At 42.0% G+C, this 15,901-nt stretch overlaps 1 protein-coding gene across 1 annotated transcript in view; it reads right to left on the bottom strand.

Annotated features, from left to right (window-relative positions):
• Positions 1–559: 559 nt before the first annotated feature.
• mtbp (MDM2 binding protein) overlaps positions 560–15,901 on the bottom strand; it is a 36,676-nt gene continuing 21,334 nt past the window's right edge. The window contains exons 14-24 of the mRNA XM_030750338.1: positions 13,859–14,002; positions 7,601–7,694; positions 7,339–7,497; positions 5,520–5,615; positions 5,122–5,385; positions 4,885–5,021; positions 4,065–4,183; positions 2,695–2,808; positions 1,151–1,216; positions 1,019–1,074; positions 560–856 (exon numbers count right to left, since the gene is read on the bottom strand). Of these exons, the coding sequence (XP_030606198.1) occupies positions 1,036–1,074; positions 1,151–1,216; positions 2,695–2,808; positions 4,065–4,183; positions 4,885–5,021; positions 5,122–5,385; positions 5,520–5,615; positions 7,339–7,497; positions 7,601–7,694; positions 13,859–14,002 (1,232 nt within the window). The 3' untranslated portion in view covers positions 560–856; positions 1,019–1,035. The remainder of the gene's footprint in view (positions 857–1,018; positions 1,075–1,150; positions 1,217–2,694; positions 2,809–4,064; positions 4,184–4,884; positions 5,022–5,121; positions 5,386–5,519; positions 5,616–7,338; positions 7,498–7,600; positions 7,695–13,858; positions 14,003–15,901) is intronic.

A 15,901-nucleotide genomic window follows, 5' to 3' on the forward strand; every position in this document is an offset into this window, starting at 1 on the left:
CCTAGCAGGAGTCTGCTTCTCATGCTGAGTAACAAAACTGTCTGTCTAGTCATCTTGTTCCACCAGGTAATGTAATACGCAGACAAAATTGCCCACCCCCCCAAAAAAAACAACCTGTTTTGCATGTTGATTTGGCAATGTGGAAGCATTTGTTTTCAATCAGAAACCTGTGGTCAGCTCCTCTTAGGGGAAAAGGAGTAATTCTGGTACCAGTTGTGAAAAGCTGGCTGAGTGTTTTTCTTCCTACGGACGGGGATATTGTAGTAGTGTTTTCCTGATGCACTGTGAAACGAAGAACAAACTAGTACAAGCAGGACTGTCAGTTATAATCAGCACGGTATATTTCGCTGCACTGCTCCTGGCTTTGTTTTCACTGTCTGCACAACAGCTACCATCCAGAATGGGCCATCAGCTGTCAGCTGTGATAATATAGCACTTCCTTCTTTTTTTTTTGGCACAAATGAACTACAAAACTGCCCGCATATTTTTTTCCACACACCCAGCGCCTTTCCTGTAAGTTAAAGTGTTCGCAAAATGAGATCAAATACATTTATTGGGATACAAACAGGAGATTACAAAACACAAAAATATGTACATTCATAAAGGCATGATAACAGTAACTAATTTAGAAGAAAAAAATAGTGAAGAATTAGAGAATTGCTACAGAGAAAAGGCAACTTCATCCTGAAGCCAACTTCTAAAGCCCCCGCGGCGAATGCAGGGAGAGCGGAGTGAATTATGTCGATATGTCTGTTTTTCTGTTCTCGGCTCTGGAGCAGGAGGAGTATATGAGGGTGGATGAACACAAAACCAGGAACAAACAAAAGCTTAAAATGACAGGCTGGTAAAGGGGATCCTGAAAAGTAAATAAAACCACATTAAATAAAGGATTAGGTTGATTAAAACAGGCTGAATGTAACAATTAGAGAAAGGCTTGAAAATCCAAATGTTCTCTTGAATGTTAAAAAAAAAAAAAAAGAAGAAAACAGGATTTTTTGAGGAAAATCTTGTGACAAACCTCATTTATTAGCATCTTCACTTTTTTGAAGTCTTCTCCAACACCCAGTCAATGACCTACAACAAAAAAATATGGTTATATACATGTGAATAGAAAAACAGACAGAGAAGCACTGACATTTGGTAGCATTACCTGTTTAACATTGCTGCTAGCTGCCTTCTTCATCTCATCATGCAGACCCCGAGATGTTTTCAGATCCTTGGAGCAAGCATCAACATGACCCAGTAAGATACAGTAACATCATACAAACTCAACATTTGGACTTAAAGAGTAAAGAAAATATAAACAAGGAAAATTAGGCACCATCATCAAATTTGCACTTGACATCAACATTAAGCAAGAAAAGGTTTTTATGCCGTTTATGTTTTTATCTTGAACAAAAGCATAACGCTGGTCCAACATACAGTGTTGCGCAAAAGTCTTGAGGCACCCCTCAGATTTTGCTAGGAAAACGGGAAATAGGTGCAGAGATTTATTGAAACACACGCAAATATAGATTTACATACAGTACATAAAAACAGAGTTTATATAATTCTAAGGAGCATGAAAGTCAATATTTGGTGTGACCACCTTTATTCTTCAACAGCCTGAACTCTGAGGCAGCTTTCTTGTCATTTCTTAAAGTAGTTTTCAGGAATAGTTCTCCAGGCTTCTTGGAGGACATTCAAAGCTGCCTTGTCTTCTGTTCTCTGTCGAGATGATCCCACACTGCTTCAGTAATGACTGATAGTGTTCCATTGTGTGTTTCTCTATCCAGGTATACTTTTACAGCATTGCCAGTGTGTTTGGGATCATTGTTATGCTTAAAAAAAAAGAATCTCTCAGGTCCTGTTTCAGGTCATTGGTGGATTTTTTTTCCTGACTTCTTAAGGGCATGACTTTCAGATACTGTTCATCTGCTGTAGATAGCTTTTTAGGCCAGCCACTTTTTCTTTTGTCCTCCACTTGTCCAGCTTCCTCAATTTTCTTTTGAGGACACACTGCACACCATGCCAAGAAATGCTAAGTTTTCAGCTAATAGCTCTTTTGTTGGTATAAAAATACTATTTCGTGCCTGTCAAACTGTGTTATCGTTGACATTTTCATATATACAACTAAACAAAGAGGAACACAATATGTGTTTCTCTCACAGGCTTCTAATAACAAAGTGCCTAAAGACATCATTTAAAACTGGTTCTTTGTCAAGTTACCTGTTAAACACAATACTGCTTCATCCCTCAAGTTAGGTGATTTTTTTTTTTTCATGCTTGAATGAGTCACAGGTCATTGTTAAGTGAATTTACAAACAACAAAAACATATAATGGTTTGAAAAAGAGGGGTGGCTCAAGATTTTTGTACAGTACTATAATCTCAAGTTGCCTGTAGTGCTGGGTATTTCTTACTGAACAAATTAACTTTGGGGTACTTAAGTAAAATATCTGAGTTCTTCTAACACTGTTAAACAAAAGCAGCTGATTAGGAAACACGACGAGGCACAAAGAAATTAGCTGATACGGTATTGACAAAAAAATGGGGAAAAAAAGAAAATGTCTTTCAAATGGCTCCTATTATTGGCATAATTTGTAACAATGATCCATAACAAAACACAAGTCCTAGAATCATAAAGTAACACAAATAATCAAACTGTCAAAACAAAGCACAACACTGACTCTGAGAGGGCAGTAAAAAGACAAACCTTGAGATAAAATTTCGAGATATCAAACAGTCTTTTGCTGCAGGCCTCAAAGCAGTCGTGCTCAGCAGTGATCCCATGGTGTTTGAGTGTTTTAGCCACTACCTCCTGCAACATCTGAGGACACAAAAGACAGACACACTTTTGTATTAGTACAAGTGAAAACATTAAATCTAGTTCTGTTTATTCCCTAACCACCTAACGCTAGCCTGGTTCAGAGAAACTAAATTTAGCACAGCTCCCTTTTTAAAAGCAAGGGATGTCAAAATGTCTCGACTTTGGAGGGGGGGGGGTGTGTGTGTGTGTGTGTGTGTGTGCACGTTTTCATGTCCTTGCATGAAAACGTGCGCCTTTACATTCACAGCATGGTGGAACAAACATACAAATATTTCACTGCTAATGGCGACAGGAAAAACACATTCCTGAAAGAAATAGATCTGCTTTTAATCTTGTCACAACAACTGTTCCAAGTAAACACCATAAATTATTTTGAGAAATCATTGGTACTATTCAGTCTCATGAGGAGTAGAAAGACAGCTTTTAATCTCTGTCCTGAATAAACTGCTATCATTATTTTTCAATAGGGCCAACTGTTCTTTCCTATGCTTGGGTTTGGATGATAAGTGTGTTTGCATAGTAATCAGAATTAGAACAAGTCAAGGTCAGATTGTTCACTGTAGGTGGAACAAACTAAACTGTGAAGAGGTAGGTGTGCGTGTTCACTTATGTATGTGTCCATTAATGTGCCATGGTGTCCGCATGCTGCACGTAAAAGGAAAGATGTGGAAACAATGTGCCTACCTACACACACACACACACACACACACACATACTGTGTGTGTGTGTGTGTGTGTGTGTGTGTGTGTGTGTGTGTGTGTGTGTGTGTGTGTGGGCAGCAAGTGATACGATAACAGTATAGTTGTTAAAGTGGTTCTGTCACAACATTATGATTCAGCCCACATACTCACAATGATTGCATGGAAAATATTACACATTTATCTTCGCTGGAGCTGCTGCACAATTCTCATCTGTAATAGAAAGACTCTGCGTTTCTCACAGGTTTATCTATCACCATCTGTGTAGGCCAGGTGGTAATTACAGGAATTGCATATCCACTTAAGATTTTTGTAGAAGTAAACAAATGGGTTTATAGCTAAACAGGTCAATAGGTAAACTCTGCTCATTAAAACTTGGCAGCACACAAGTGAGTATGTGGTTAGATTTATTCTGGGTTACATAAATTTTTTTTTGTTTTGTCACCATTATTAAAATACGAATGCTTAAAAATATTCTGTTTAAAAAGTGTGTGTGTGTGTGTGTGTGTGTGTGTGGGAGTGGGTATTTTCAAAATAAGACGCACAAAATGTTCTCACCCTGTTATGTTTCTGGGAGCGTGACTCTTTGTCAGGTTTGTCCTTGCCCTCGCTGTGTCCTCGCTGTGCCTTCTGCTGTTGACATTTAGGTCTCTCAACACCAGCGAGAGTCACCAAACCTGTAAAGTAATGAAAGGAAAAAAGAAAATTAACAATAAGGCATTCCAGCCAACGTCCAACACTGGGAACCATAAAATTAATAAATAAAACAAGTACGCACTTAGAGATAATAAAAATGTGGTACCAAGCAAACAGTAAATATACTCTGATTCTGTTGATCTGTTCAGACCCCAACACATTAATCTCTCTGTTGTACTCATCACCTTTATGACTACATGTAAAAACACTCTGTGTTAACCAAAGCAAAGGTCTAGTCATGCAGAATAAATGTAAACAGTTGCAGATAATATTAGCTCTAAAAAGTTAGGATCTTTTTCTGGTGTGGCCAACTACTACCTAAGCACTTTTAAGCACACACTCACACTCCGATGGATGCATCAGGGGCAACTCAGGGTTCAGTGTATTGCCCAAGGATACTGGGCAAGGAACGCAGGTCAGAGAAGCCAGGAATCGAACCACTGAATTACCAATAAGTAGGTGACCCTGAAAAATCTGAAAATGTTCTGTCTGCTCTACCTCCTGAGCCATAGCCACCACCCCACCCACCACCACCAATGTTGCTTCTTAGTCCTGTTGCTAAACCCCTGATATGAGGATGACTTATTGTGTAGCAGAAAATGTAGAAACTGGTCCTAACACCTACTTAAAAGAAAGTTCACAAGTGTCCCTTGCCATGTAAGGCTCACTTGTTTTGTATTACCTGATGTCTGTCTTGTGGCAGATGAGGAGGACTGGGACCTACTTGGCTGTTGTCGTAGGGACCTAATGGCAGGGTGTGTCCCACTGCTGCTACTACTCTGAGAACAGATTGAGTCACTGCTCTCTGATTTTGCCAGCCTAGATCATTCAGACAAATGGATAAAGACACTTAAGTTCTACACCATCCATCTTTAAATTTACCAAATCACCTAAACAGGAGGAACATACACCATCGTACCTCTTGTGAGGATAGCCTGCAACCATGTCTGCTTCCCAGGACCTGCGCTTGAGTCGCGCAACATCATTGTTCTGCAGAGTCTCCCCATCGGGTACACTTCCTGGTTCTGACATCACAGCTGGTGAGGGAGCAGGGCTGAGGGCAAATGGGAGGGCACATGGCTCCTTGGAGCAGGTGGTTTGGGTCTCATATCGAATCAAACGAGACTGGAGCCGTAAAAAAGCCTGGTCTCGCTCTAGGGACCGCTGGTTATCCAGACAGAACCTCCACAAAGAAAAAAATATATTAATATACAAAGAATGAAAGTGAAAGTGATGAAAGTCAGCTTCTGCTGATCATAATTAATGCTTCACAGCTGTGAGATAGCTGAACAGTCAGTATACTTTATAGAAACTTACTCTATGCCGTGGTAATGGGAGGCTGCGGCCTTGCTAAAAGGCAACTGGCTGACTCTCCTGGGAGAAAGGTCTGGTGACAACTGGAAACCACTGTTACTGAACAGAACAAGAATGTGGAGACAGAGTAGGGATGGGAGACATAGACAGTAGGGTTTAATCCCGGGATCCGGGATTCCCGGGAAATGCGATCAGAACAATTTCCCGTTTCCCGGGAAACGTTAGACGGGAAACCGGGAAAAAAAGTCGCGCGCGTCGATTTGACTTTCAGAAAGAAAAGAAAGCTTCAGAATGTTAAATTTAAAGGAAATATTGAGAGAAGGGTTCGTTTAATGCGAAAAGCATTACTCTTCATTTCAGGCACGTTCAGCCTCCGTTTAAGGCTTCAGCCTTCATCTCAAGCGTTTTAATAGAGGTATTACACAGTTGTACTTTTTTCCTCTTTAATTTGTTGAAATCGTAGGCAATGTGTTTACCCTAAGGTATTTTGTATTATATAATTTCATATTATTATATATTGTTATATTGCATTATATAGCCTATAAAATATGCCTGCCCTGAACAATAAAGAAATATCTGTTTAACTTCGAGTGTTTCTTTTCCTCGTTTGCAGACGCTTACTAACAATCATGAATTAGGATACGGGCCTAATGTGTGAAGAAATTATCATGAAATAGATTGCTTTAACATATTTCGCTTTTAAAATGGAGTTGAGTAAAATGTATATTTTTTAGGCTATAATGATTGGCCAGTTTTTCAATAGACGATTCACAGCGAACCTACTTTAACCCTCAGACACGGTGTTATAAATTTGCTGTTGCCAGAATGGCAATGACCAAGTCGTGGAGCATTACTCAAGGCCCTGTGTTATGTCATATTATAGTGTAGTACGGTAGTTAACTTTTCAATGACTATTACAGCGTTCCACTGGTGGAGATATAGCGTAACAGATGTCGCCACGACAGCGTGGCTGAGCCTTTATCAATGCTGTGGAGATGAACCGTATTGTTTTGCACCAGCAGTTGTAAAATATCTTGGTATAATTCCATGTACAATGGAGGAATATTCGAATTATATTTGTTAAGGGAGTGTTGAGGAACGATACAACACCGCATAGCTCGAGCACTCGAATGTCGAGATGTAGGTTTTATTGCGTTAATCAAGCCGACGTTACCCCCTACTGGGCATAACAGGACATAGCTGGAAAGCTACCTCTACAATATCACAATAGGTTAAGGCCGACACAGGCTACAGAAGATCTAATTAAAATAAAAAAATAAATAAACTTTTTCCCGGGATTCCCGGGAAATGGCTCGTCATTTCCCGGGATTTGATTCATGTCATTTTCGGGAAAAATATTAAACCCTAATAGACAGAAAGACAGAGAGGGAGAGACGCTGTTATTAGTCTTGCTTCTCAATTTAACTTTCTCTTCATTAAACCACATAAACAAGTTTACCTCTCTACACCGTTTGGTTTGACACAGCCTTTATTAGCCCTAACTGATTACTGCTCTTCTCCAATTTTTTTTTTTTTTAATCCAGCTCAATAATCTTCCTCCAACAGTTGTAATCTCACTGTAGAAGGTTAATGATTATAATCAAATCCTAATTATGGCTTTGTTTAGTGTGTGTCACGTAGATCCATCCTAGGACAAAACATAACTGGAGCAGGTGCCAGGCTACAGTACGTGTATATTCAGTTGTAAATCTGAAAATGTTTGATCTGCCTGAGTACAAAACTATAGTGTGTTTATATTGATGGAAGCTTAATACAGTGGAACTAGGAAGGTGCTTTCTGAAATCTGAAAAAATGAGCCCACCCTCTGTTGATGACCAGTGGTTGCAGCTCCCCTGTAGGCAGACCATCAGACGTGAAGTGTTTCAGAAGTTCTTTGGCATCAAGTAAGGCAGAAGACCCCCTCTGACCATCTTTAGGACCCAGCAGACTGTCACTAGAGCCTGGACCTAACAAACCAAATCTAAGACACAGTCACAAAAACACAACATAACAAAACAAAACAGGAAGGTCAGTCACTTCAACAGTGTAGAGTCACCCATACACAAACATCTCACCCCTTTTACCTTCTCTTCTGGCGTCTCTTCTGCAGGTTCTCCATGTTGTGGAGAACACTTCTCTCAGGCCAGTCAGATGGCTGCTGAGAAATAGTCTGAAAACCTAAAGTGAAAATCAAAAGGCCTCCTGTTTATAGAAATTCAATTCAAAATATCATCAACAAGGGCATGATTTAAGAGTGGTTCTTGTGGCACAATGTTTTACATGCAATCCAGTGATTACATACTTAACCAGCAGTTGAAAAACTGACTTACTGTTTCCTTCTATGTCAAAACCTTTACTGTTTGATTTTTATGAAATGATTCCAGATTATGAAGCAGCAATGGACACAATGGGATACTTTCCTCCTATTTTACTAGTAAATGGGCCTTCATTTTAATGGAAAGCCAACTATTAGATATGGCCTCAGATGCTACAGTAGTGTTTGTCTCTGTGCAGCCCAGAAGCAAGAGCACACAGTAGTAAGAAGCAGGAGTTATCCATCACTTTCAAATGTTGATGAATGAGCATTCACTGCTCCTAATAGAGAATAAAGTTGGTGTTGCAGGAAAAAAACAAATCAGTAACAATAACAGGCTGCAACATCCACTCACCGGCCACTTTACCAAACATTAGATTGCCAGTATTGGGTCCTTTTTGCCTTCAGAACTGCCATAATTCATCATGGCAGATATTCAACAAGGTGGTAGAATAATTCCTCAGAGATTTTGGTCCACATTTGACATGATAGCATCACACATTTGCTGCAGATTTGTCAGTCGCACATCCGTGATGTGAATCTCCCATTTCACCACATCCCAAAGGTGCTCTATTGGATTAAGATCTGGTGACTGTGGAGGCCATTTGAGTGCAGTAAACTCACAATCATGTTCAAGAAACTAGTTTGAGGTGATCTAAGTTTTGTGACATGGTGTGTTAACCTGCTGGAAAGCAGTCATCTGAAGATGTGTGCACTGTGGTCATAAAGGGGCCCAAAATGCGCCAAGAAAATTTTTCCAAACCATTCATACGATGGATCCAAGTTTTCATGTCATTTTCACCAAACTCTGACCCTACCATCTGAATGTTGCAGCAGAAATTGAGACTCATCAGACCAGACAACGTTTTTCCAATCTTCTATTGTCTAATTTTAGTGAGCCATGTAAACTGTAGCCTCAGTTTTCTGTTCATAGCTGACTGGAGTAACACCTAGAGTGATCTTTTTCAGACCAATCTCTGTAAACCCTAAAGATGGCTGTGTGGGAAAATCCCAGTACATAAGCTGTTTCTGAAATACTCAGACCAGTCCGTCTAACACCAACAACCAAACCACATTCAGAGTCACTTAAATCACTTTTCTTCTTCATTCTGATGCTCAGTTTGAACTTCAGCAGGTCATCTTGACCATGCGTATGTGCATAAATGCATTAAGTTGTATCCATGTGACTGGATGATTAGATACATGCAGTAACAAACCTAATAAAGTGGTCTGTGAGTGTACATTAGAGGTGGAAAAACTAAGATAAGATAGATAAGATAAGATAGTGTTTATTTGTCACATGCACAGTTATACACAGTACAATGCACAGTGAAATGTATTTTGTACCTGCAACCTTATATACACACACATATAAATAAGAAGAATAAAAATAAGAAAAAGTAATTCACACTATACACTATACTCTATATACTATACACTATACACACTTTTTAAATTATAATATTTACACTGTGCAATAATGGTCCAGTTAGGGCTCAGAGTTGAGCAGACGGATGGCTTGTGGGTAAAAACTCTTCTTCAACCTTTCAGTCTTAGTCCTCAGGCAGCGGTAACGCCGGCCTGATGGGAGCAGGGAGAAGAGAGAGTGTCCGGGGTGGCTGGGCTGTTTTAGGATCTTCATGGCCCTCAGCCTGCACTGCTTGGTGTAAATGTCCTGCAGGTTGGGGAGGGTGGTTCTGATGGTCCGTTCAGCTGAACGAACCACCCTTTTTAGGGCCATGAAGTCCTGCTTGGTGCAGTTTCCCATCCAGGTGGTGATGCTCCCACGCATGATGCTCTCGATGGTGCAGGTGTAAAAGTTCCTGAGCACCTTGAGTGGGAGCTTGAAGTCTCTCAGCCGCCTGAGGAGGTAGAGACGCTGTCTGGCCTTCTTCACAGTGATGTTTATGTGATGAGTCCAGGACAGGTCCTGTGAGATGGTCACTCCCAGGTATTTGAAGGTGTCCACTCTTTCCACCTCAGCACCACTGATGACAAGTGGATGGTAGTCCCTCTGCTGCTTCCTGCTGAAGTCCACGATCAGTTCCTTTGTTTTGCTGACGTTGAGCAGGAGGTGGTTCTCCTGGCACCAGTTCTCCAGGCGGGAGACCTCTCTCCTGTAGGCTGTCTCCTCATTGTGAGAGATTAGTCCCACAACAGCAGTGTCGTCAGCAAACTTGATGATGACGTTGGACTCTGACGTGGCCTCGCAGTCATGGGTGTACAGTGAGTACAGCAGAGGGCTGAGCACACAGCCTTGGGGGGATCCAGTGTTGAGGGTGAGGGAGGATGAGGTGAGGTGACCCACTCGTACCACCTGTGGTCTGCTGGTCAGGAAGCTGTGAACCCACCTGCACAGGGATGGGCCCAGGCCCAGGTCCAGCAGCTTAGAGACCAGCCTGGAGGGAACTATGGTGTTGAATGCTGAGCTGTAATCTACAAACAGCACTCTCACATAGTTCCCCTTACCAGTGTCTATGTGTGAAAGGGTCTTTCGGAGGAGGAAGGATATGGCGTCATCTGTGGATCTGTCTGGCCGGTATGCAAACTGTAGTGGGTCGAGGGTGGTGGGCAGTGAGGAGGTGATGAATGTCTTGATGAGTCTCTCAAAACACTTCATCACCACAGAGGTGAGTGCTATGGGCCTGAAGTCATTGGGGCTGCTGGGGTGTGGTTTCTTTGGGACAGGGACTATGATGGACTTTTTAAAGCAGGTGGGAATCACACACAGTTTCAGTGAGAGGTTGAATATCACTGTAAACACAGGTGCCAGCTGGTCAGCGCAGGTCTTAAGGACACGTCCACTAATACCGTCTGGTCCAGCCGCTTTCCTGGTGTTTACACGTCTAAACGCCCTCCTCACGTCGCGCTCCGTCACAGTGAGTGTCTCCGCCCCTCCGGCCGGGAGCGCAGCGGGCTGTCGGCTTCCCGACTCAAAGCGCGCAAAGAAGATGTTGAGTTCATCAGCCAGAGAAGCGTCGGCACTCACCGGGTGTGTGTGTGGTGCTTTGTAGTCCGTGATGGTGCGTAGTCCCTGCCACAGTCCCCTGGGGTCAGACTGTTGTAGTTGCTGTTCCAGTCTGCGGCCGTAGCGATGTTTTGCCTCTTTCACCGCTCTGCGGACGTTGTATGATGCAACCTTGTAGTCCTCCATGTTCCCAGAGGCGAGGCCGGAGTTGTAGGCAACGGTGCGGGACCTCAGGGCGTCGCGGACAGATTTATCCACCCACGGCTTCTGGTTGGGAAAAGTCCTGATGGTCCTCCTAAGTGAAGTGTCTTCAACAACTTTCCCAATAAATCCCACAACAGTTTCCGTAAACTCCTCGATGTCTCCGCCCGCGCTGCTGCGAAACATGTCCCAGTCGGTTGAATCCAACGCACCCTGCAGAGCGGCCTCTGTTTGATCAGACCACCGTGTCACTTCTCTCACAGCAGGGGGTTCCTGCCTGAGCCGTTGTTTGTATTTCGGCATGAGAAGTACAGAGGTGTGGTCAGACTTCCCAAAAGGCGGAAGAGGCTTTGCTTTGTAGCTCTTTGAATGGAGAATAGCAGTGGTCTAGGGTCCTCTCTCCTCTGGTGGGGCAGTCGATGTGTTGAATCAACTCCGGTATCAGCTTTTTCAAGTTTGCACTGTTAAAGTCCCCGGCTACGATGAGAGCCGCATCACGCTGGTTAGCCTGATAGGTGGAAATAGCCTCATGTAGCTCGGATAGTGCAGTGTTTGTGTCCGCCTGAGGTGGAATATAGACGGCGCTGAAGATGACCGAAGTAAACTCGCGGGGCAGGTAGTGGGGACGGCATTTCAGGGTTAGGAGCTCCAGGTTAGGTGAACATGATTGTTTCAGAAGGACAACATTCCTACTGTCACACCAGTTGTTATTAATCGTTAGGCACACCCCTCCTCCTCTTGATTTTCCAGACTCACTCGTTCTGTCCGTGCGATGAACACTGAAGAACTCCGACGGCTGTACGGCGTGGTCCGGTATGAGGGGAGTCAGCCATGTCTCCGTGAGACAGATGATGTTGCAGTCCCTTATGTCCCTCTGAAACTGTATCCTGGCCCTGAGTTCGTCCAGCTTGTTATCCAGTGACTGGACATTAGCCAACAGGATGCTCGGCAGTGGCGTTTGGTGCGCTCTGCGCCTCAGCCTCTCTCTTACGCCGGCTCTTTTCCCTCGGGGCCTTGTCCGTGACCTGGGTCCTTTGTTTGAGCTGGCCCACTGGAAACGCAGTATCTCCCGAGGCCAAGTCGGGTCGGGAGAAAAAGGTGTCAGAATACAGCCAGAGTGCTGTATTCTGATATTAAAAAGAGTCTGTCTGTCATACGTGATATGACACAGAGCAGGCGGAATTATAAAGTCCAAAATTAGAGCTAAACCTAATATATACAAACAAAGCGTAGGAGCAGGTACGACGGCTGCTGACCTCACCGGCGCCATCTTGAATCAAGACTATCTAACTAGCATAACATAAGCATTCTCCAACAGCAACATCTGGTACAACGTTAATAATCAAACCTGCAGCGCCCTTTGTTAGTGAGTACACAATCAACTTCAAGTGATGACTGAACTTTGACTTGATGCTGGCCAACACACTGAACTCTTAGCAGATGGATCCCTGAACAGAACAATTCTGAGCATCCAAAATATCATCAACTCTGCACTTTTTTGTGCAAGGACAGGAAGACTGCATGTTATCTCGAGAAGGGCAGAAATGTGATTCATGTGAATACAGCAGGTTCACTGATGAGATGAGGGTGTTTCATGCACAGTGATAGCCTAAGGATCAAAGTGTGTTGTATGCAGAAACTGAAGCCCTCCGCCAGCAGTTTGACAGCCCACACAAAGTCATTCACTCCTTTAGGCGATGTAGATATACAAAGAGAGAAGATGTATCTAATGGATTGCAGAAAAAGACATTCCAATCCCCAGAAATAAGGATTATGGGCAAAATAGGAGTGATTTGCACTTTAGACTGTCTATACAGCCACCATATAATCTCTTGTGATTCTGAAGCTTCCTGGTTCACACTTAACAAAATTCAAGATTATATATGTGGGAGGTCCAGGACCACTATAGTCAAGTATATGATACAGAATATCAAATTCAGGGAATACACTTTAATATGAAGGCCATACTGGGCTGTGTTAATGAACTAGTGGCAGCTTTACTGGAAAGGTGTTGGTCTGTTGGGAGTTTAGCCCAATGGCTTAATATACAGTATCAGTCAAAAGTTTAGACACTGGATATGGATGGGTGAGTGTGTCCAAACTTTTGACTGGTACTGTACAATCAGTTAATTCTAAAATGACTATAAAGATATTGTGTAAAGACAGTAAACATCATTTCCAAATAATATTGCAGCATGACTGCATGACATGTGGGTCTATTAGCGGTTAATTATTGGCGGTTGCCAGGAGAGCAGTACTCGTCTGACTGCATTGTGTCAAGTGTAAAGTTTGGTGGAGGGGAGGTGGATTATGGTGTGGGGTTGTTTTCAGGAGTTCTTTGTGGGAACAGTTTGGGGATGGCCCCTTCCTGTTTCAATTTGACTGCACACCAGTGCACAAAGCAGGTCCATAAAGACATGGATGAGTGAGTTTGGTGTGGAAGAACTTGACTGGCCTGCACAGAGTCCTGACCTCAACCTGAGAGAACACCTTTGGGATGAATTAGAGTGGAGACTGTGAGCCAGGCCTTCTCGTCCAACATCAGTGTCTGACCTAACAAATGTACTTCTGGAAGAATGGTCAAACATTTCCATAAACACACTCCTAAAGCCTGTGGAAAGCCTTCCCAGATGAGTTGAAGCTGTTATAGCTGCAAACGGTGGGCCAACATGATATTAAACCCTATGGATTAAGAATGGGATGTCACTCGAGTTCATCTGCATGTGAAACAGAGAACTTAACATGAGAGGATGATGTAGGAGATGTAATCTGTGCACTGTACTGTAACCTGATCAGCCTAATGTAGCTTTACACAGAAAATAAAAATACACAATATTGTCTTGTTTTCTTAGTCCATACCTGAGTTTTTAGAGGCCTGATTGTCTGTCAGACAGGCAGCAGTCGTGGGCAGAGTGGAGTCAATCTTCTTCAGATAATGCTCCCTGGCCAGATTCAGAATGACCTTCAAGTCATTGACAGGTATTGATGATGCTTCTTTCTTTCCTAGTCACAGAAACAGGGGTAGGTTTTGACTCTGGCAACAATTCAGATTTTGTTTACATCACACTGGCAAACTCACAACTGTTGGAAGAATTTGGCATCGGTCTTAATGTTATGTAATGAGTGGTTTGGTGATTGATTCTCCTCCAAAACAGGAATGTATTCCTTTTATTTGAAAGCTCCCCTGGGTACAAAAAAAAATAAAAAATAGCAAGTAGCCATTTCTATCTCCCTAAAAGCAACTTAACCTAAGTTAAGCTTCATAAAAGGTGTTTTATTAAACTGGAACATTATGTAAAACTACATGTATATTATTATAAAATACTATTTTACTCAAAAACCATCTTTTCCCAAGCTCACTGCACTTGACTTAAACTACAATAGATTGTTAAGATGGGTGTACCTGGAATTTTTGAGGTTTTGTGGAGGACATAGAGATCCAGTTACAAACAGAATGATAACTCCTTGGCAAAAACATGCATGAGCTTGAAAATTCATTACAAACAAGCCACCACAAAAAGTCAGACCCATGATTGCGCCAATACCCACACTCTTCACAATAATCATTAAAACTTCCTGCACTACAAGTAACTTTTAGCAACTTACACGGACATGCCTTTTCCCAATTTAATGCCAAGTCAGAATAAATTGCGATGAATTTCATTAAGGCCCGTGCTCTGTCAGGACTCTACACTCTGCTCATGGCCTTTTCAAAGAACAACCCCACTGCTTTTTCGCAAGTCTGATGAATTTCACTCCACTTTCTTTAATCTGGCTCCACTCTGCTGGCGTTTCACTATCTTTGCTTGCCGAGGGGACATTATGTACGTCTGTAAAATAATGATATTTCAAGAGCCAGCTTGTGCTGAGGGCTGAAGAGAGCTGAGACAGTTTGGGGTGCTCTAAGTGGACTCCACAGCTAATAAGCCTCTTAGGTCCATTACATCAAATTTGTATCATCGGCCAACACTGAGGACTCCTGTTAAATTACACTTGTTTTTTCTCCACCTGCAGATAGGAAGAAAAAAAACAAAACATATGCAGAGTAATGAACTATAGCACTTTGATATTTTTATATTATTAGCTTTAAAGAACTTAGTTTTAATTACGACATATTATAGTATTGATAATGAAATGTAGCAACATGTACCGAGTTGCTTTTACAGGATCTCACCAACAGTTTAAAGACTAAGTTTACTAACACATAAGATAAAGAAACACACCAGTGAATGGGTGAATGGGGTTTGTAGCAAAAAGTGCTTTGAGTGTTCAGTTAGAGCAGAAATGGGCTGTATACCAATAACAGTCCATTTACCAGAGGTTAGAATAAGTAACAAAGGCAAACACATCCCTCTGAAAGAGCCCGCTTTATCCTGAAAACCAAACAACCCCAACCTTATATAATTTTTTGATGTGACTCCACACAAATAAAAAAATTAAATTCACATAAATCTCTAAGAGAATAAAATGGCAGTTATTACACTTCATATGGAAAGGTTAGATTAGATTAAATTAGATTCAACTCATTGTCATTGTGCGCACAAGGTACAATCGTTTCGTTGTGTGCGTCGTTAAAAGGTCAAGTCTAGAAAGACTTGGTTGTAAAGTACAATTTGACAACCACACGACTGTAATTCTCATTAATTTTCAAGCAATATTCAAAATCATAAGATGCACCACATTTCTTACTGTAGGTTAGAAATCTTCCCATAAAATTCCCAAATCCAGCCTCTTCTCTGCAAGATGTCACTTCCGCTTTTCCTGCTTGAGGGCTTTAAACTTTTGATTGACATATCAAACTGAGCTCAAGGTGTTCTGCTGAGGGCTAATCTCTGTTATTATCATATATTGGCAAGCAAGCAATTCATAAATGCACGATGGTAGCAGTAAGAAGTGTTGAAA

This window comes from Archocentrus centrarchus, chromosome 16, assembly GCF_007364275.1.
Source record: "Archocentrus centrarchus isolate MPI-CPG fArcCen1 chromosome 16, fArcCen1, whole genome shotgun sequence".
In the NCBI taxonomy this organism is placed as follows: domain Eukaryota; kingdom Metazoa; phylum Chordata; class Actinopteri; order Cichliformes; family Cichlidae; genus Archocentrus; species Archocentrus centrarchus.